This window comes from Cydia strobilella, chromosome 16 (assembly GCF_947568885.1).
Source record: "Cydia strobilella chromosome 16, ilCydStro3.1, whole genome shotgun sequence".
Lineage (NCBI taxonomy): Eukaryota > Metazoa > Arthropoda > Insecta > Lepidoptera > Tortricidae > Cydia > Cydia strobilella.
In genome coordinates this window covers 7,262,042-7,283,628 of record NC_086056.1, presented here as the reverse complement: position 1 = coordinate 7,283,628, position 21,587 = coordinate 7,262,042, and the positions used below count along the sequence as shown (strand labels likewise).

Below are 21,587 nucleotides of genomic sequence, written 5' to 3'. Positions count from 1 at the left end.
AAGTTTATTTAAATACTGTATGTCTTATTAAATAACGGGAATATGATCATTGATCATAAATGGGGTTCTCTTAAATAATATATATGAATGTGTTATTACCTCGTCTCCATTCGCTGTCTATATTTTCACAGGCGTACATGATGGCAAATGAGTTGTAGTCCGTATCGAGTACCCAATATTCAACCGGATCAGCTAAAAACAAGCATACAGTTACAGTCTGGCAAAAAAGAGTAGAAATTAAAAATTGGCAATACTGTAGTGTCGTCCCTTTCAAATCAATCTAAGAAAAACGGGACGACACTACAGTATTGCCACTTTTTAATTTCTACTCTTTTTTGCCAGACTTTAAAAATTGTGTTTAAAATTATACAATACGTGTTAAATCTCGACAGCGATTGGTGAAATGAGCTTGATGACTTTTTAAAAACCGGAAGGAAACTGCTCAAGACTGGGACGCGTGGCAGAAAAAGAGGAAGCGTTTGTCCAGCAGTGCTAAACTTAAGGCTGGTCACTAACAAATGAAACACAGGTTTCTTATAGATCCTTATAAAATAATGACATGTTTTAATGTTTTAATGTTTTAATGTTTATTTGGGCACAAACGGTACATGTTTCTTATAACTAGTGTCTTATACATAATTCATAAACCAGGACAGTTGCCACCACTTAATAGCTCATTAAAGAAAAACAAAATACAGGATAACTAAACTTAAAGATTAACAACGAGGGTCGAATTAGGACAGGGGCTAAATTAATGAAGATAAAACTATTTTTATACATTACATTTGCAATTAAGTGTAAAGTTACAGTGTCTTTAATTCGTTTGTTTATTTAAAACCAAAAGTACTTGACGTTTAAATTTAGACAAGGAGTCATTAAATATATCAATTTTTGAGAAAATATCATTATTAAATCTGCAAGCTCTTATCAGAAAGGAGTTTGATTTGTATTTCTTTTTAGTAAAGGGAATACAAAATAATTTATCGCTACGCCGTGTGTTCAAGCGGGGAGTTTTAAAGCTAAGTCTACTTAACAAATAAGGGGAGTCAATTAAATTTCTTAATACTTTATACAAAAATATTTGATCTTTTAATGTGCGCCGGCTTTCAAGAGACACCAGTTTATTCAGGTTAAGCGGTTGAGTTGACACAAGGTTTTTATATTTTAAATGTTTGATGAGCTTCTTTTGAATTCTTTCAATACTATGAATATAACATTTATAGCTAGGGTTCCATACTGTTGATCCATATTCCAGAATTGGTCTAACTAGCGAGTTGAAGAGTGTCAGCAAGGTGATAGCTTCTTTGAATTCTTTACAAGTTCTCAAGATGAACCCAAGTAACCTAAAGGCTCTATTTATTAAGTTGTCGGTGTGGTCGCTGAATAATAATTTGCTATCCAAATAAATACCTAAATCTTTAATGGTAGAAACTCTACATAATGACACGTTGTTTATAAGGTAGTCGTAGTTAATAAATTGTTTTTTTCTACTGAACGTTATTATGTTACACTTATTTATATTTAAGTGCAAATGATTTAATTGACAATATATATGCAATCGGGTTAAGTCTTCCTGTAAAGCTTGACAATCACTTATGCTCTTAACAAGTTTCAGTATCTTTTTATCGTCGGCGTATAAAAGGCAGGTTGAAGATTTTAGATGGGAAGTAACGTCGTTAATAAAAACATTAAAGAACAGGGGCCCCAAATGAGATCCTTGAGGGACGCCGGAGCTGGAGCTGTAAGGATGGGACCCAAGACAGAAGTAAAACACAAGACTGTCGGTTAAATACTGAAGATATAATCCTTAATTTAAAAGATACAATCCTTTATATACTAAATTATCTAGGTTAACTATGAGTCACACTACTTGGGAGGTCTACACGTGAAAGGTGTCAAATGGTTGTTAGTCATCTTACATTACTTTCCGTATATGGATTACATTCCTAACCTAATATGGGGAGAGTCGTCTTATATGACTCTCCGTATATGGTACCGCTAAGCTATATGATCCTTATGATCTAATTACATGTTATTTGAATCCTTACCTAATATTCTATACCTACACTTCATCTCCCTCCTTCTGGAAAAGGAAAAATATATTACTGAATATATTTTTTCTTTTTTTTTACATTTTTTATATTATTGTTTTTGTATATATATTTTTTTTACATTCTCTTTTTTTTTTTTTTTTGACAATTTTTTTTATAATTATTTATCCATAACACAAAAATAATATTCATATGTCTTCCACTATAATAAGTATGGTTCATAATTATGCTAAAATAAAATTTTACTTACATGTTAAAATAAAACCATTAATAATACAAAAATCTCTTATCTTAATAAAATTAAACTTATTTGATAACAAAGTAATTCTTAATTCAATCTCCTTTTCTATTAATTTTCTTATTTCTCATTGTCATTGTCATTGATTAATACGCGTATTAATTATTTGTCACAATCCTAGGTACCTTAAATTACACAGGTTTTTTTTTTTCATATTGTCAGTATGCATAACTTTTCATAGTATCGTCTTTCCTATTTACTTGCAAGAAAATAATGTTTCACAATTTATTTATGTATCTCTTTCTCTTTTATGACGTCTTCACATGCTTATTATGTTTATTATTTGTTTTCATACAATTTCTTTTATAAAACATGCACTGTATGCGATTCTCATTGCAAGGGTATACAGCATAATTATCTATTCTGTAGCGCTACAATATCTCTTCAATATATCATATATTCACTCATTTATTATTTTATTCATTATTTCTTTCAGGATACAAGGTATATTTTTATTATTATTTCTTTCTTTATTGCGCATATATTATTTATACCATTAATTATTACTTAACAGGCAGTTCTTTTAACACTTCCTTTCTTTAACAAACATACCACGTGTCCAAGGACCTTCACGAAAGGTAGCTCGACCGAATCATGATCAGGTAACAAGGATTTCGTGCCTGCCCTTGTATCCCGGTGTACCTTGCTACTTGTTTTAATTCGCACAACAGTTCCCTTCGGGCCACTGAAGCTAACGAATATCATTATTACCGCTCTCATTATTCTCATATAATCTCTTTTAAAATAATTAATTTTCCTCATAATCTAAAAACAATTATTATCCGCTTCATATTACTCACAAACCATCAAAACTACAACATATAAGGATTTAATTCGCTCTTAGGTGATCAGGCTAATTACATCATAAAACTTATCTGCTTAGCTTTGCCATCTTTAACACAACTTTATAAACCTCACAATTTGAACCTTCTATCTTCGCGAATTTTCTCTTTAAACCAGTCCTTTATATTGTAATAACTTCATTTTCTAAAATAATCGTTTAACATCACTTTACAAAATGTTACCTACGAACATTTAATTTTCCATATCCCATAGTAAAATAATATCAAGTTTTATTTCATAGACCTATCATAATATTTAACCGTTTTTCGTTTAATCTTTGTTACATATATGTATTCCACGTTTAATTTTTCTATATATATCACTTATTTTCTTCCTCGTTATTTGTTTATTATGCATTCAAGTCCGTGTTAACAAAGTCAAATCCGGTAAAGTCATATCTTCTTACTATAAGTATCCTATGTATTTTCCTTCATACTTGACATATATCTACTTAATTTACCTTATAATAAAATAAACATTATAAAATCAATAAATTTAATGCATTTCGCCTAAGAATCTATTAAGAAGAAGTTAAAAGAATGAAATATTTCTATTTTTAAATTTATTGAATCTACATCTAAGAATTTCTTGTTTTTTTTTAAATACATTTTATTAACCTTAGATATTTGCAATTTAAAAAAAAATAACTACCCTGAAAATACAGCTTGTTATGACAGTCAAATTAAATATCCACATGTACACTCTTAAAAAATAATTTAAATCTCGAACACAATTATTGAGTGTACCTTAATATAATAGGAGTCCATTTCTTCTTGTCTATTTGGGTCCACTTAGAGTCATCCAGCCGCGCCCACAGCTTTCGTTACTGGTTAGCAATAACCGTCATCACATACACATGCAGTCTTGGTTCGCGGATTTGCACAGTACTTTATCCGAATAGTTAAATCACGTTTTCACATTCACGCTGATAGATTTCTCACAAAAATAGTTTTATTTACGTTATATTAGCAAACCGGCGCTGGTATATCACTTGCCTTCTTGTCCATATTATGTCTTGCTTTATTTAATTTTACGTATGTTTATCACTAGAGTCCACTTTCCCACACATTATTTTAGTTTATTTAAATTATTGTTTGTTTTTCACTTTCAGTTTTTGCTTTTTGATATTTTAGTTTTTCACTGTTTTTTTTTTCTTGCGAATGTCCACATATTAAGAGTTTTAAATTATTTTCTTGAATTATTTACTCGAAATTTTGCCATTGAAGCGCGCCCCGCCAGTGCAGAACCACCTACTGCACCGGCAGGCGCCATATGGCGTAGACTTTACGCCACTGGCAGGATCGCCATGTAAGGATGGGACCCAAGACAGAAGTAAAACACAAGACTGTCGGTTAAATACTGAAGATATAATCCTTAATTTAAAAGATACAATCCTTTATATACTAAATTATCTAGGTTAACTATGAGTCACACTACTTGGGAGGTCTACACGTGAAAGGTGTCAAATGGTTGTTAGTCATCTTACATTACTTTCCGTATATGGATTACATTCCTAACCTAATATGGGGAGAGTCGTCTTATATGACTCTCCGTATATGGTACCGCTAAGCTATATGATCCTTATGATCTAATTACATGTTATTTGAATCCTTACCTAATATTCTATACCTACACTTCACTAGAACAGAAACCCTTAACAGCTACAGCCTGAGTTCGGTCCCGCAGATACGAGGTAACCCAGCGCAGGAGATCGCCATGCACTCCGACTGACTCTAGTTTTTGTAAAAGTATAGGATGAGAAATTTTGTCAAAGGCTTTAGAGTAATCGGTGTACACAACATCTACCTGGTAACCGTCATTCATGCCAGACAAGATTCTATCGACGTATTCACAAAGATTAGTTTCGGTGGACTTCTTATCAACAAATCCATGCTGTTCTTGTACTAACAGGGGTCTAAGAACAGGAAAAATCTGATCATAAATAATTTTCTCAAACAATTTAGGCACTGTGTTGAGTTTAGAAATGGGCCTATAGTTCTGTACATCATGTTTATTTCCTGATTTGAAAACAGGAGTAACAAATGACTGCTTCCACAGCTTTGGCATAGTACCAGAACGCAATGACATGTTAAAAAGCGCAGCAATAGGCTCGGAAAGCTGGCTCCGACAGAGTCGCCAAAAGATTGGAGGTATTCCATCAGGGCCTGCTCCTTTCTTAGTATCGAGCCCTCTCAGGTACTTGCAGACTACATCGTGGTTTAAGTTGACATTGCTTAGATTTACAATGCTTCTGGCAACAGAACTGGTTGACTGTAAGTTAGCTAATGGTGAAGTAGGGGGTTCGAAAACTGATTGAAAGTACTGATTAAAAAGATTGCAAATACTATTCCCGGTTGTAGCTGTAAAACCAGTTCCAAGATGCATCGTGTCCGGTATGCCCGAGTGGTCACTCTTTGATTTAACGAAACGCCAAAAGTATTTACTGTTCATTTTTATTTTTGATTCTGCTAATTTTAGATACTTTTGATAACACGACTGCTGCACAAGTTTTTGTCTGTTACGAAGCATTGAGAAAGTATCGTAATCATCCAAGCGACCATAAATTTTCCATCTTTTATGAAATTTTATTTTTTCTGATATAATTCTTATTAAAGCTTTAGAATACCAAACCGGGTATTTATTATTACAATATACAACTTTTAAAGGTACATAATTAGTTATAATAGTTTCTAAGATATCGTAGAACCGTTTTACACATTGGTCCATGTCATCGAAGTCGAGGCAGCTGTTCCAATTGACCTTTGCAAGCGCAGAATTAACAGCATCATAATCGGCAGCTTGAAAAAGGCGTACCTTTCGGGGTGGTGGCCTTAGCTCGGAAAAGCTTATATTTTTAATTATAATTTGAAAGGCGGGATGGTGCTTATCCTCAGGAACCAGAGGTGAAAAACATCGTGTAGTTTCACATATCATGTTTGCCATTACTAGGTCCAACAGTTTACCATTTTCATTCAATACATAATTAAATTGATGTAAATCATTAAATGACAGAAAAGCACTAAGCATCTCTACAAGCGCGGTTCTGTTGCCAGTGGAGCCGGTTACCAGTTTCACGTAAGGTTCTGAATTAGATGATATAGTCGTCCATTGTGCTTGACTAACATTAAAGTCACCCACAATAAAAAAAGCGTCATCTACATTTTCAATCATAAAATCGGATACTGATTCGAAAAACTCGGCTTCAGCGTCTAACAAATCCGAACAGGGTGGAAAATAACAACAGAAAAAATGACACTGAGCTTTTCGGATTCCTATAGTTGTGGAAACTGATATCCTTAACAGATCGGCTGAAAAGTTGCGCGACGGCAGATGTGTGATATTCCCAATCAATAACCCACTACGGACCGCAATCAAAACTCCTCCCCCCATGGTGTCACCTCTAGCTGAGTAATCGCGATCTTTTCTATAGACATTATATCGTGAGTCAAAAAGCTCAGAGTCTAGAATACCCGGAAGTAACCAAGTCTCAGTCAAACAAATTATATCAACGTTCATGTTAAGTAAATTATTAAAGAAAATATTGGTTTTCGTACGAAGCCCGCGCACATTTTGATAGTAAACTATCAAGTCAGTATTCACTTTGTCTATGATAAGCTATATAATATATAAAAAATACTTTTGTTAAATAAACTCCCAAAATAATTTCATAAAAATAATAAATACGAATTAATTGACTCCGCTTGAACTCGACACGACTTACAAACGTAATGCAGATGGTAATAATATTTATACTCTTCCTTAACCAACACAAATATAAAACAGAGACAGAGCAACTCTTAAAGTTAGCAAAACACAAATACAAGATTCTTATTTGATTTTTTTTAAATCTTCACTACTTAAGATATTTATTACAGCACTAGTGTCGTTTCGTCGCACCATGATACTACAATGTCTAACCCACACCCACTTGTAGCCGTTGTCACGAGCGATCCTCTTAGCGTCTTTCAGTAGTAGCTTATTGACCTTTGTGAGGTGGTCGTTAAAATAAATCGGTGAGTTATTTCCTGCAAATCCAACATCGCACGCCTTGAGGTCCCTAAGCTTCCTCAACCGATTTAGACAATCGTCTTTTTTGTAACGCGCTAGAAACCGCACTACAATAGCTTTGGTTTTTTTTGTATCCGACGACATTGGGGCTACCCGAGTAATAAAATCAATGTCAGTATCCACGTTAATGGGAAATCCTGCCATCTTTGTTAGATTACTGAAGATGTCGAGAAGATTTTCATTTTTGGCCTCAGGTATGCCCTGGATTTCAATGTTAGAGCGCCTTGCCCACTGCTCTTTGGAATTCAGTTCCCAGTCAATTTTTGCAATAGTTGACTTGACTTCTTTTAGATCCGTTTTTGAAGATCCTAGAGCGGCAAGCTTCTTCTCCAAGTCGTCCACCCTCTTGTTTATGCTGTCACATTTGGCATCGACAAAGTCAACCGATTCTTTGATGCTATCAACTTCCGCTTTTAGTGGAGCGAGTTCTTTTTGTATCATGGCGGCAAAGTCTGCTCTCATCTTGTTTAACTCTACTTGAAAAAGCTGTTTGACGTCCTCAAGTGTAAATGACGACGTAGCGCCCTGGCTGCTGTTGTCCGAGGCCTCCTTGGAGTCGCTTGCCAAAAATTGGGGCCCCGCGGGAACAGGCCTATTTTCAGACGATGACTTTTGGTTTTTTCCCACGGGAGTATTTGAGTTGTCCCCGCCTTTGGGACGCGCTGCGACACAAGCCGGGCAGATCCATTTATTGCGCGCTGCGGGAGAGTCGTTACAATTCACGCAGTCGAGGTGGTAAGTGTAGGTACAACCGCCATTTGAGCACTTGATGCGCTTTTGTGTGACAAGTACAGGTTCTTTGCAACAGAAGCAATTCACCATTGTTCTTTATTTACTGATAAAAAAAAAAAAAAATTTAAAAACAATTTTTTTTTGTCAAGTCCTGGGTTTGAACCAACGGCCTCCGTTTTGCAGCCGAGATGTTGCACAGAGTACTACGGTAGCGATGACGTAGGCAGGCAAAATATTGAGTCACTAGAGGCGTCCGTACAAGTCTGTTATTTATATATGAAGTTAGTGTGAATAACAATGGTTATTGGAGGGTACGTTCACTTATTGCACTTAACACTGATTGCATTTATCCTCTAATTGTACTTAAATCACAACACTGTCACAAAAACTTTTGATTGTAAATGGAGCTTTATATTGTCAACTAAAACTTTGAATATATTTCACATAGTTCTGGTCGTTAAAATCAAAGAAATGAATTATTGTTTTGGCCACTGTCGACCGACGTTGTTAGCATTGGTAGTGCTACCCACTATTATACGTATTAGTTTCATAAATATCTTGTTGCTCACTTACCACCAGTATAAGTAACTAAGAATTTCCCTTCATTGCCAATTGCCACTAGATTTGCGTACCCTTGGCTGGTGTTCAGTCGTTCGTTGATGACCTGAGTGTGGACTACACGCAGATAATCTCCGTCAACTGTGTATGTCGTGTCGTCACATGTTCCGGTCGAGGAGTTGACCGGGTAGCTTTCTATTAGACGCCAGCGGCCAGCGAACTAGAGAACAATACAAATACTCTTCATTGCACGCCTTAATATAAAAAAAAACCGGACAAGTGTGAGTCGGACTCGCTTACTGAGGGTTCCGTACTTTTTAGTATTTGTTGTTATAGCGGCAACAGAAATACATCATCTATCACGGTTTATGAGATACAGCCTGTTGTCAGACAGACATACAGACGGACAGTGGAGTCTTAGTAATAGGTTCCGTTTTTACCCTTTGGGTACGGAACCCTAAAAATCAAGATAGAAAAATATTATTAAAAAAAAAATTTTTAGCACTTCGACGTTATCGATTGTAAAATTATACCGTTAACTGATTTCCACTCTTTTATAAAACACAGTACCTAAGTCAACTTTTGACATATTTTTAGGATATACCTATCAAAATATACATATATAAGGGTTTCTTGTGAACGTAAATTAAATAATCCTAGAACATTACCATATCAGCGTTAAAGTTCTGTACAACAGGAATATTAGCCTGGCACTGTCCAACGATCACAACAGGCTCCCCAGGCTCCAGATCAGGCAAGTAGAAGCAGGCTGGATCTGATTGGTCCACGTGCTCATAGTACTCGTTGCCGAGCACGTCAATGTTTGAAATAGCTTCATCGATGATCGTGCTAGCCGATGAAGAGAGCTCTTTTGTTCTGCTAAGCTTCCAGCTCCATACTAAAATATAAATGTTTTTGTTTAAGACATAGAATGAGAGAAGAATATTATTTTACTTATCAAAGTGTATGAGTAAGATTGTAATCTTTTTCTCGCTTTGCGCGGCCATGCTTAGCTTGAGAAGTCAGTATTATGAAGACAAATAATTTCCTCGACTAAATATTCTTTTTGATTAATAGTAAGCGATCATCGTAGCCTATGGACGCCTGCAACTTCAGTTTGGAGAGCAATTCCAGTTAAAAACACATTTATACAAATATTTCTTGTATGTATTAAACATACCTATATCCAAGCAGAAGTTGCAATGCATGCCCGAAATTCAGAAACCCATGTACAAAAAAGAAAACAGCTTAATTTAAGACTTACTTCCTCTGTAATCGCTATCGAGGTTCACACAGCTGTAAGCCAATGCATGGCCAGTGTAATCAGTGTTTATAATCCAATAAGGAACTTCGATAACTGAAAAGAAATTGAAACAATTAAATATTGGTAACTTGGCAATAAAAAAAATCCCTAATCATGACAAAAAGCAATTCACTTACCTTGACCATCTGAGACGATAGTTATTACCAATCTGGCACTTCCATCAGTTGAAGTAAAAGTTACATTTCCTGAAGAAATTGATAGGAATTGGTCAATAATTTGTGAAGACTGAAGATTTAATGTTGTACCCGTGCCTTGTGTAAAATCATGACTGATACACTCTCCTCTTTGTTCGATCTTCGGATAACTTTCAATTTCGTGCCAAACTCCTTGAAACTGAACGGTTAATGTTATTAAAATATAAAATCGACAATGAAATGCCTGCCTCGTTAAAATTTATATCAAAAATGAGGGTCACGAGTGAGAGTCCGTAATGGGTAAATGACATCCAATATCACGTGATCGTTGACTGGGTGAATTCATGAATTGGCGCATGACGGGATATCGTAGAAAGTATTGGAGGAAGCCTATTTAGGTATATATTAAGATTACTAAATTAAAGGGTCTGGTCATAACTATTACAACGCTGTAAAGTAAGATTGTAATTTCACAGCGAAACAACTGCTATTGTCACAATTAGAATGTTTTAAACTTAGAGGCCAATTTAACCTTACATTTAGATATTTTGATGTCACATGTATGTTTGCATTGGTCGCTGTGAATGTGCTAAGCTACAATCGTAGCGCTATATCGTAGTTCTTTTTTGATTTACTTAATAAAATAATGTCTAAATTCATTGTTCAGGTTTATACCAAACTTTGAAATGTTATTTAAAGGGACTACCAACCAGTATATTGACTATTTATATCCATTGAACATTGATAATGAATCAAATATGGTTTTTAGGATCTGGAAAGAGTTAATAGATTAAAATGCAAAACCTGACCGAAATGTAATGGAAATAGTCTAAGTAGTTTGTAAATAATCCTTCTAATATACTGATTACTGACAATAATAAACTAAACCTTTCGTCTGTTTGTTCTATTTATGAACGTTGAATGTTATATATGGCAACCTTTTTAACATCATACCAGGCGTGTGTCATACCGCGTGGCGCGGCCGTCACCAGATTTGGATGCAAATATATCTAAAGAAAGTAAACTGGTTGCAGGAACAATGACAAAAATGCTGACTACACATAAGTATATATAATATGTCCAATCGGCAACGTTTAAGCCCGTTAGCTATACCTAAACAGGGGTTTTGTCATACAGTGAGCCTTCTGTACGTGGTACTATTATTTATTCTGTGATCATTATACGTACATCGTCTAAATTAAAGTTAGAAACAGCAGCGATCCCGTCATCGCATTGTCCCGGGAAGACGACAGGAACGCCAAGCTCGGGTACGGGATAGTAGAAGCATCCATCGGTGCTTTGATCTCTAGTTTGGTAATAACGATCGTCCAAAACAGGTATTGAAGCAATAACTGCATTGATTGTTGTATTAGCCACGGCTGATAGCTCTTTGGAACGGCTGAGCTTCCAACTCCAAACTGAAAATAGGTGATACAAGAATTGACTACTGTGCACATGAGAAAACTTGCCATAATATCTGTAGGGCAACATCAGATGCGTGCATGCGTGTGCATTAACTTCGTGTCAGATGTGTATTGAAATCTAATGACCAGTGTACGGAATTTTTGTGAAACTTTCAAACTGCCGTTGTGAGTTCCCTCTTACGCGTATAGATGTTCAATGCTCTGCTAGTGACTTCAGAAAGGAGAGACTTCAGATTGGACAGAAGTAGGAAAATACAAGCGATTCAATCTTTCAGTCAAACAAAAATAATGTCCACATAAAATTCGATAAAAAAACAATTACCTCCTCTGGTGTCGGGGTCAATGTTGTAGCAAGTATAAACTAAAGCGTAGTTGTCATAGTCGGTGTCCAACACCCAGTAGTCAGTTGAAGTTGTGACTGAAAGTAAATCAGTAGTCACTAAGTAATGATTCCATTTTTAATTAAAATAAAATACATATTTTTAAAATAAACCTATATGTTTGGTTATAAAGATATGCAAATAGCTTTTCTTAGTGTCCAACTAATAAGCGCCTGTTCGTTACATGTGTTGATGCGTATAAAAATGTTTCAGTTCTCAAGATTTGCAAAACACATTAAAAGTTTTGTTCTGTTGATCATTGTTTTTCACTGATTTTTTTAGCACGAATGTGCTTGAACTTGTTCGTTTTTCGGCAGATAGCCATTACATTAAAAAAACAGTTAAATTCTATTGAACGCGATTATTATTGTGATGAGTTGAATGAGCTTTACGACAATATTTTTACTATATTGCAAATGTATAAAGTACAGATCTTTTACGTTATCTGTAAACATCAATCTAAATCATTGACTTCATTTGACAATTCTATTAAATAACCTTGTAGTATCGTAATCATAACATCATAACATATAACATCTATAGATTAGGCATAACTAATAGTTTTATATAAACAGATAACAAACATATCTAGTTATATTCCGCGTTCATATCGGACTGATAATCACTTGTCAAATAGATCAAGGTATTAGGCATAACTAATAGTTTTATATAAACAAATAACAAACGTATCTAGTTATATTCCGCGTTCATATCTGACTGATAATCACTTGTCAAATAGATCAACACACTTTTTAGAGAACGATTTTTGATAAAATGTATTTCCAAGGCCCAGAATATTTCAAACGCCTCCTAGCCTTAATAGTCGGTACTAGTCGGTAGTGTCCCTGCTTACGAAGCTGGACGACCTGGGTTTGAATCCCGGTAAGGTCATTAGTTTGTAAATATGTACATCACGAATATTTTGTACGTATTTAAGTATGTATATCTATGTAAATATGTATATAGTCGCCTAGTACCCTAGTACCCGTTTCCGTACCTATAACAAGCTTTGCTTTAGTTTGGGGCTAGGTTGATCTGTGTAAGATAGTCCTCAAATATGTTGTATACATGTAGGTATATCGATTGTTATTTCTTTAGTAGGTACCACTAAGTAATGCATCGGTATTATATACAGCAAACTATAAAAATTCTTCATTCCATAAAAATTACCAAATCCCTATACAAAAAGCCACTGAAATTTTCGTGCAAAAATACCGCCCATATTTTGGCAAACATCCCGGAGAGCTCATATAATTATATCGTATCTTCGAAAAAACTCAACCCTATTGTTATTACTTTTTAAACCTTGAAGTTTTACTAAAGACCCTGGAAGATGTCATGTTTATTTACTTACACGGTGTTCCAGCAATTGGAAACGAAACAACCAGCTTTCCAGTACCATCTGCATCAGCTGCTATGGTGGCGTTTCCGCGAATGGTATCCAGTGCTCGGTCAATAACTTGAGTATTGAATACATCGACGCTTCCAAGCTCCTCGTCTAGTGTGTACCTCGCATTATTGCAAGTGCCAGTTTGGAAGACGGAAGGATATGATTCGATTTCGTGCCATAATCCCATGTACTGAAAAAAACGTTGGTTGAAATACGAGTTGTATTGGCAGAATATATGATGTTTAGCAGCAGCTTCATACATTTATTCTTTAGTTTGTTTATGGTTTAGTGAACTTGAACAATTTTATTATTAAACTAAATCATATAATCCGATGTCTATTATTTGACTTGTACGGACTCGTAAAGCCCACAAATGTATTTTTCCTGTTTTAAATAGTAAATTAAGTAAATGCGAAATAAAGGCGAAATCTACTCACTAGAAATATAAAGTGGTCGAAGTTCGCTTCTTGCCTGTTCGAAATCTTGGGATCAAGTTATTGTCAAGTAAAATAACAACAATATGGATATTATTGTGCTCTGAATTAAATGCATTCTATTTATTTATCTTTACCATGTAAATAAGAGTGTCGGGTAAGTAAACACCGTAACTCAATTGGACGTAGTTATTCAAAAACATTCCAACCCACTATGAACGCCATTGCGGGTTGGAACGTTTTTGCATAACTATTAACTACGTCCAATTTGTATGAAATGAAAGAAACACAACTTACTCTATCAGCATCAAAATTAGCCATAGCAGGTATGCTCATATCACAAGAGCCTCTGAAGACCACGGGCTGGTCGATCACATGTTCAGGGTAGTAGAAACATCCATCGTCCGTCTGATCGGTTAGTTCGTAATACAAGTTGTTTAGATCCATAATCGAGTCCACCACTCCTGTGACTGCCGTCCGGGCGGCATCGGTTTGCACTCTCGTTCGGCTGGTTATCCAACTGTACACTAAAATCAAAATAATAATTACGTTTACAAAAATGCTTAATGGAATTATCACAATAATTCTTATTTTTAATGAAAATTATTGTCATATCATTATAAATATCTAAACACGCAACTATAAGTTTATTTTGTTGACGAAACTATCAATAAGGTATACAGTTTTTTTTAATAGTTTTAAGATAAGGTGGGGTAAGACTATCACTTGTATGAGATTCTTACACTGTTTGTCTTGCCCTTAAATAAAATACATATGTTCCCACCTTACCTTAATTTTTGTATTTATAGATTATAAAATAAAATCAATCTCGTAAAATAATACCTCGTTTCTGGTTATTCGGTTGGTCGATACAACTGTAAAGTATTGCATAGTCGGAGTAATCTGTGGCTAATACCCAAAGTTCTTGATCTGTAAATACTGAAATAAAACACAAAGAATTACATTACAGTACATGCTTAATCCTCTGCCTCTGACTTGCCTTAGCCGGCTGTCCAGAGTCGAATCCAAAATGATTGCAGATTATTTTGATCATGTCACCAGCTTAGCTATTCCCACTGCGGCCACTGCTGTTGGGAGTAGCATATCACAGCAAACATTTATCGAGATGAAAATTATCAATACAATTTAAATGGAGGGTCCATCACATACTCACCACCAGGAGCTACCTCCAAAGTCACCGATAATTTTCCGCCACCATTGGCATCTATAACCGTCGCCGTTCCCGTGACAGTTTCCAGTCCCTGGTTGACCACCTGACTGTTCACAACGTTGACCACGCCACCTTCCAGGGTGTATTGAGCCCTGGCACAAGTTCCAAGGGCGCTTTCAGAGTAGTAGCTTGATATTTCGTGCCACAGTCCGGTGAACTATGAAAACGGTGACATTAAGAAAATATAGGTACATTTGATAAGTATTAAATAAGTAGTAAAATGTACATAGTAAATTTTAGTAGTTAACTACTGAAGACTAGGGTGACTGATACAATTATTGGCCTCTCCATAGTAATTGGCCACTCTTAACAAATCAGAAATAAATAAGGCAATAGAAGTCTTATTGATAAGAGTGGCCAATTACTATGGAGTGGCCAATAACTTATAGCAGTCAAAGTATCTAATGTCTCCAAAATATATTTTATTTTATAGAAATAGAATAGAAATATGAATACTTTATTTGGTGTAAAATATAAAACTTAACCTATTACATCTTATTCTAATATATTCTAACACCAAAATGGATGCCACTCAGCATATGCCGATGACTAAGATATTTAGCCATGGCGCTGGTTTTCAGGGCAACCAGGGAAAACACAATTTAAAAAAATTTTGATACACAAGTACCTATACCTAATACAAGGTTGATTTGTAACTATGAGGAAACCTGATTTCAAGTGGGCTCTCAGACTTCTCAGTGGAATCTATGTGTATGCCTAGGAGTGGGAAAGTTTGGACGCATTCTAATTTAGTGTTATACGTTTCTGATAGGATAAATTGCATGAGTTTTGATTTACTAAAGTTAAGCTTTAAGTTATGATCATTTAATCAGGTGACAAGTGACAATATTTACAAGGGTTAAATCTAGTGTTGTATTTAATTGTAATTCATTATGGCAAGGTATTATTAAAGATATATTGTCAGCAAAAAGGGTGCAAAATTTATCAATAGCTTTGGGCAGGTCATTTAATATTAAAAATAAAATACAGCCGAGAACGCTGCCTTGAGATATGGATAAAGTAATATTAGTTTTTTTTTCTGATTTAAGTACAAATACAAAAAATACAAAATACGAAATTATTTTTTTAATAAATTAACTCTACAAAATTATCTAAAGGGATAGAGTCGCCCAGTAAGCATAAAAATGGCCGGGAGACACTGCTCTGCCTTAACTATGTTTTTAAATAGAGACAATAACATGACTAATACAAGTAATTCTAAATTTAACATGCTAACTATAAACTATAACTATGTAAATAAAGTAACCTAAACTAAACAAACATATAGATTAATCTAACATTTTAGAATTTAGATTTATATTACACTAGAATTTAAAAGAAACACAATTTAAAAAGTTACATGTAGATGTATGAAATAATACGAGCGTGAGTATGGAGTTATACGTGATGTATAATAAGTGTTTGTATGTTACCCGTTATATAGTTATGGTATTCTACTTCTTCATACCTGTAAGATATGAAAGGAACCAATTGTGAGCTGAAACTCTAATGCCTATTCCAAATAACTTTTCTAATAAAATATAATGCAAAACACAGTCATAAGCCTTGCTCATGTCTAGCAGCACACCAATAGCATATTTTTTTATCGTTTATTATGTTTAATACTTCATTTATATATTTCAAAAACTGCTGACGTTGTTGATCGGTCTTTTCGGAAACCATTCTGTGAACCGTTAAATATTTTTAACTTCTCACATAAAGAATATACCTAAACGGTTTGACATTCGCTCCGCTCGGTAATCATTGCCCTTATGTATTCTTAAATACTCACTCTTTCAACATCTAAAGAGTCTACAATGGTTATGTTCGCATCACATTGCCCAGGGAGCAGAATGGGTTGGTTTTCCTCGATCACGGGTAGCTCATAGCAGGCTTCCTCGCCGAAATCCGTTGATCTTAGTTCAGCTAAGGTGATGCCGAGGAGATTGTTCAGCCTAGTGTTCATCAGAGCAAGGTACAGTTCGGTGAATGTTTGAGCTCTGCCCAGTTGCCAGATGTATACTGCAAGGAATTACGGTTTTTTTATTGATAGACGAAACTATTAGTTAAATGACGTAATCCGATGTAAATAATCATTTATCATATCTACCCTGATATCGCATTTATATTCAAAGTGGGATATAAGAATGTAGTCTAAAATACAATTTCAATTTTCTTTTGCCATGTAGGTATACAAAGATACACTTATGTCCGTCAATTATTGCACATTATTTCCTTAATACTATAACATTTTTAATTATTCGACTAATACAATTAACAAATACAATTATCCCATACATCTTTTATGTTTGACAATTTTCTTAAATTTATAATCTGGCAAATTAATTATATGATTAGGAATTTTGTTGTAGAAATGTACTGCCAGTCCAATAAATTATTTTCGAGACAATTCATGACGCACTTACCAGCTCTTTGATTTGCGTTAATGTTGACACATTGGTAAGCTAGAGCGTAAGTGGAATGATCCGTCATCAGAACCCAAAAATCGACAGCTGAAATAAAGTAAAATCAATGATTATAAATATAACAATTGATAAACGGTTACTAATTCAATGTAATTTCTAGTCTGATTAATTTAAGACGTTATCTTATCTCTCGTGGATATACTTAGTTACTTAAAAGTAATTTGTCAAGACCAGTCCAAGGTGAGTTTTTTTGAATAGCGAAGCCAAAAAAATGTTTAATAAATAAATAAATAATAAAGAAATAAAGTAATATTAGTTGCCTTTAAATCCACGAAGGGTTTTAGGAATGGACGTGACTTCTTGTCAATATTTGTTTTACCGAATTTATGAAATCTATTACACCGCCTGATAATCGTGTTTCCTCATTATACTTACGCTCAGATAATCCATTTAAGTTAAGTGATAGTTTAGCGGTTCCCTCTTCCTGGCTGACGGTGCCATTGATCTCCTCATAAAAGTTCCGGTTCACGGATTCATAACTGATGCTAATCACGCCGTCGGCACTGGTCAGGCTAAGCCGAGAGCAGTCTCCGACTTGCTGGGGATTGTCTGTTCTGGAGACTTCGTACCAGGAGCCAAGGAACTAGGACAAATTGTCAAAATTTTACAGACTGCCTGTTCATAAAATTACGTTGATATATGATACTCTTTATGATTCGTACTTATTGCATTCCTTTTGCATACGTAGAGAAGCTTTTATAATTTGCCTCAAGAATTTGCCGGTGTTTATCTAATCAAATCATAATATCTGATGACGGCAATAAATTACCAAATTTTTTGATTATCTTTTATTTGTTTCAATTTCTAGAATTTACCAGTTCAACCCCACTGCATTTTACAATTCAGTCTTACATAATTAGGTACTTAATTTGTGCCTAATATGTTAATAACCGGGACTGATACGTCTTTTGTCGAGTAGTTAATCATTAAAAGAAAAAAAATACATTTGAGCTTTTTTATTAGATCTGAAACAGTAATTTATAACCTGAACTTTTCCCTTTGCTCCATTTGTCCGTGTCCCTGTTTTGAGTATTATGTCCGCCATTTATACATATATAATTGTATTTTGTCCAAATCATTCAATGAGTAAAATAAAACACTAATCCAATATTTTTCTTAAGCATGTTTATTTTTAATTTAAGCAAATAATCCAATATCGATGATTAGTTTAGCAATAACTTAGCTTAGGTTTAGCGCTTTATCTATCTATCTTTATCTATCAATAGAAAAAATAATAATTGATACAACATACGTTTTGTTTTGCCATTAATTTCTATCACTGCCAATCACTCTGATAACACTGCCAATGCAATGGTAGACAGACAGGCTGAAGTGATCAGTTGATCACAGTTCGAGTTTCAAATTATCATCATGAAAATATTTACCATATTTACCAAGGTACAATTATTTCAAATTATTATATAACGTTGCTGAAGGAGCGAAATCACAGCATTAAACATGCACTTAATAACTTAAAACTTACATCGTCAATATTGAAGCCTGCTTGTAAATCAATATCCAGGTTACACTGTCCATCCTGGATAATTTGAGCACTAGTTCCTAACAGCCCTAAAATACTAAAACCTATTATTAATGTCAACATCATGAGATCATTATTGTTCCCGCTCACTAATGAACCCACCACTCAAATGGCGTTATCATCTTAGCTTATCATATTTATAAAAACTTTATCTATCGATATTTGGTATTTAACGTTAATCATGTGTGCCGTGATTTGTGGATATAAATAATTGGTTCGATGTCAGTACGTCAATGGTAGCGGTAGATATCGACTATGTTTAAGTATTAGTGGACATAGATAAGCATGCAATTGAGTAGGTATCTGCAAAGTGCTTTCCTGATAAAATAAAATATTTCTAATTGTTGCCATTATTGTTCTTACATGTACGACAACTAAATCTTCTGGAAGTTTAGTAAGATGTCATTACTAAAGGTTGCGTACCCGTTACTCCTGGCGCGATTATATAAAACTTACATTTCAAAACTAAAGCCACAACATTATTATGAAGATAAGATTTACAGAAAACACAAAATTTTTGATAGTAGTTATTAATAATAAATCACTGCTCGTTGTAAACCTAATTGTATCTGTAGATGTTTAAATAGATAATGAAGTTATTTAATGCGAAAATTAATCCAAGTACCTCGGCAGGAAGTTATTAATAATAAATAAGCTACTGTTAATTGTACATTTTCTTATCTTATCTTATCTTAAAAATAATAGGCTACCGTAGAAGCGGATTTCGATTACATACAATTTGATTAGGACATTTAAAGCGAAAGTAGCTTTTACGCTAATAGGTAGCGGCTCACAAATTACATCCATGTTCCAAATTTAATCAAATATAAGTAGCATATATAGCTTTCGAAGACTACAAAACACAAATGGACATTGAAGTGCACGTATCAGCTTTAAGCTGCCTGTGCATTCACACATAATGATAATAATATAGTTTTTTTCTAGTAAAATTGTTGTGTCATACCGACAGACAGCCGTAGCCTTAAACCAGTTCTTAGAGGCCCTACGGCTAATGAAGTTATTATTATCTATCTATACATCTTATAAAGCAAAGTCCCCCGCCGCATCTATCTGTCTATATATCTGTATGTTCGCCATAAACTCCAAAACTACTGAACGGAGTTTCATGCGGTATTCACCTATCAATAGAGTGATTCTTAAGGAAGGTTTAGGTGTATTATTTGTTAAGGGTAACCCGTGCGAAGCCGGGGCGAGTCGCTAGTTCGTTCTAAATAGGGAATTCAGTGAACGAATAAGCCGTTTTATTATAGAGCCTTTATTTCTTAAATGATTTACAGTTTAAAAAATGAGATGCTTTAAAAATGTCTCTAATGTCGAAGTGCCTCTTTTCATAGGCCTCCTTTGGTTTCCAAAGTTCTCTGTTACATGACCTCTGCTACTCTCCTCCAGTTTGAACCTAGGTACAGTCAATTTGATGTCATCCTCCCATCCTGTGTGATTCTGATTTCTTTTGTTGCTTCTCTTGGGTACCTTGCAGGCGTATTCAAATTGTAATAACAGGTTATGAATTTGATCTGGCTTTTGTTATGGATATAATCTGTCAGTGTCAATAATGACGGTTCTGGTTGAAGAAATACCATTTTTGCAATCTGAATACGCCTCCAGCTCCATTATCCTTAAAGCAAAAAAATGAAGTGGATTGTAATTAAGAAATTTTGCTCCGGTTGTGAACCTGCTGCATGGCGCGTATTGCAATACTTAGGGGATAAATTTTGCATCCTTGGACCTCGAATTCGAACTGTCGACGTTTTTAATGTCTGTGGTCCTTATAATCTAATTTACAGAATTATGGTATCAACTTGATAGGCACGTTGACACAAACTGTGTCAGTTTTTATCATAATCGGCAGATAAATAAAATTAATTATACCTATATTTGAACTATCGTGATAATAGTCATATGCATATATGCATTCCAGATATCTAATAGATAATGCGCAACGCTATCTACTGCCACTTCCACGAAAAGGTGTCTGTAATTCTGAACAAATGCCCAATGTAAAGCTAATCGGAAATAAAATGGAATTTTTCGGCAGAAACTTGGGCATATTCTGCCCGAATGAATAATCTTTATAGAACTTCTATGTAGGTACCTAAATGACATGGAAATTTTAATGTTTTTTTTTTGTTTTTAAATGATGTGTTCTGTTTTCGAGATTTCAGTTTGTCCGGCAATATTATACTAATAACCATGTCAAAGGCGTACTAGTTAGCACACCTGACCGATTTTAGATCATTGTAGTTTCAGCAAGGCATTGTTTCTTCATAAACAACGTAAATATAACTAACATATTTAATAAATTCGATCGTATGTATCTGAATAAAATATACTTTTCTTGTAAATTAGTATCGATTGGTAACTAAGTCAAACCTAATATGATAAAGACTAGCTTTATAAACATTTTACCCACAACAACAGACAAGAAGCCTGATTCAGATGTAACAACTTGTTATGGTTTTGATCTTATTTTGATACGACTTTGAAGATCTCTCACGCTGATTTTTGCATGCGAAGTGAAGTGAGTTCCCAGTCTATTGCAAATTGGCTAAGACAGCAAAACATGAGGTACGTGCGTGAAGATTTAGAATAACTTGATGGAGGTGGATGGTTTTCGATCTTTGTTGCTTGAAATGCGTGGAATCCTGTGATTTGTTTGTGTAAAAAACCAGTGAT

General features: G+C 34.6%; 1 protein-coding gene across 1 annotated transcript in view; it reads right to left on the bottom strand.

Annotated features, from left to right (window-relative positions):
- The window catches only part of LOC134748232 (uncharacterized), a 43,752-nt gene extending 24,539 nt beyond the window's left edge, over positions 1–19,213 (bottom strand). The window contains exons 1-15 of the mRNA XM_063682953.1: positions 18,837–19,213; positions 17,729–17,936; positions 17,294–17,380; positions 16,660–16,889; positions 14,811–15,024; positions 14,480–14,575; positions 13,934–14,163; positions 13,167–13,392; positions 11,755–11,850; positions 11,197–11,426; positions 9,991–10,207; positions 9,815–9,907; positions 9,219–9,448; positions 8,566–8,770; positions 100–192 (exon numbers count right to left, since the gene is read on the bottom strand). Coding sequence (XP_063539023.1) covers positions 100–192; positions 8,566–8,770; positions 9,219–9,448; positions 9,815–9,907; positions 9,991–10,207; positions 11,197–11,426; positions 11,755–11,850; positions 13,167–13,392; positions 13,934–14,163; positions 14,480–14,575; positions 14,811–15,024; positions 16,660–16,889; positions 17,294–17,380; positions 17,729–17,936; positions 18,837–18,959 — 2,578 coding nt within the window. The 5' untranslated portion in view covers positions 18,960–19,213. The remainder of the gene's footprint in view (positions 1–99; positions 193–8,565; positions 8,771–9,218; positions 9,449–9,814; positions 9,908–9,990; positions 10,208–11,196; positions 11,427–11,754; positions 11,851–13,166; positions 13,393–13,933; positions 14,164–14,479; positions 14,576–14,810; positions 15,025–16,659; positions 16,890–17,293; positions 17,381–17,728; positions 17,937–18,836) is intronic.
- Positions 19,214–21,587: the final 2,374 nt, after the last annotated feature.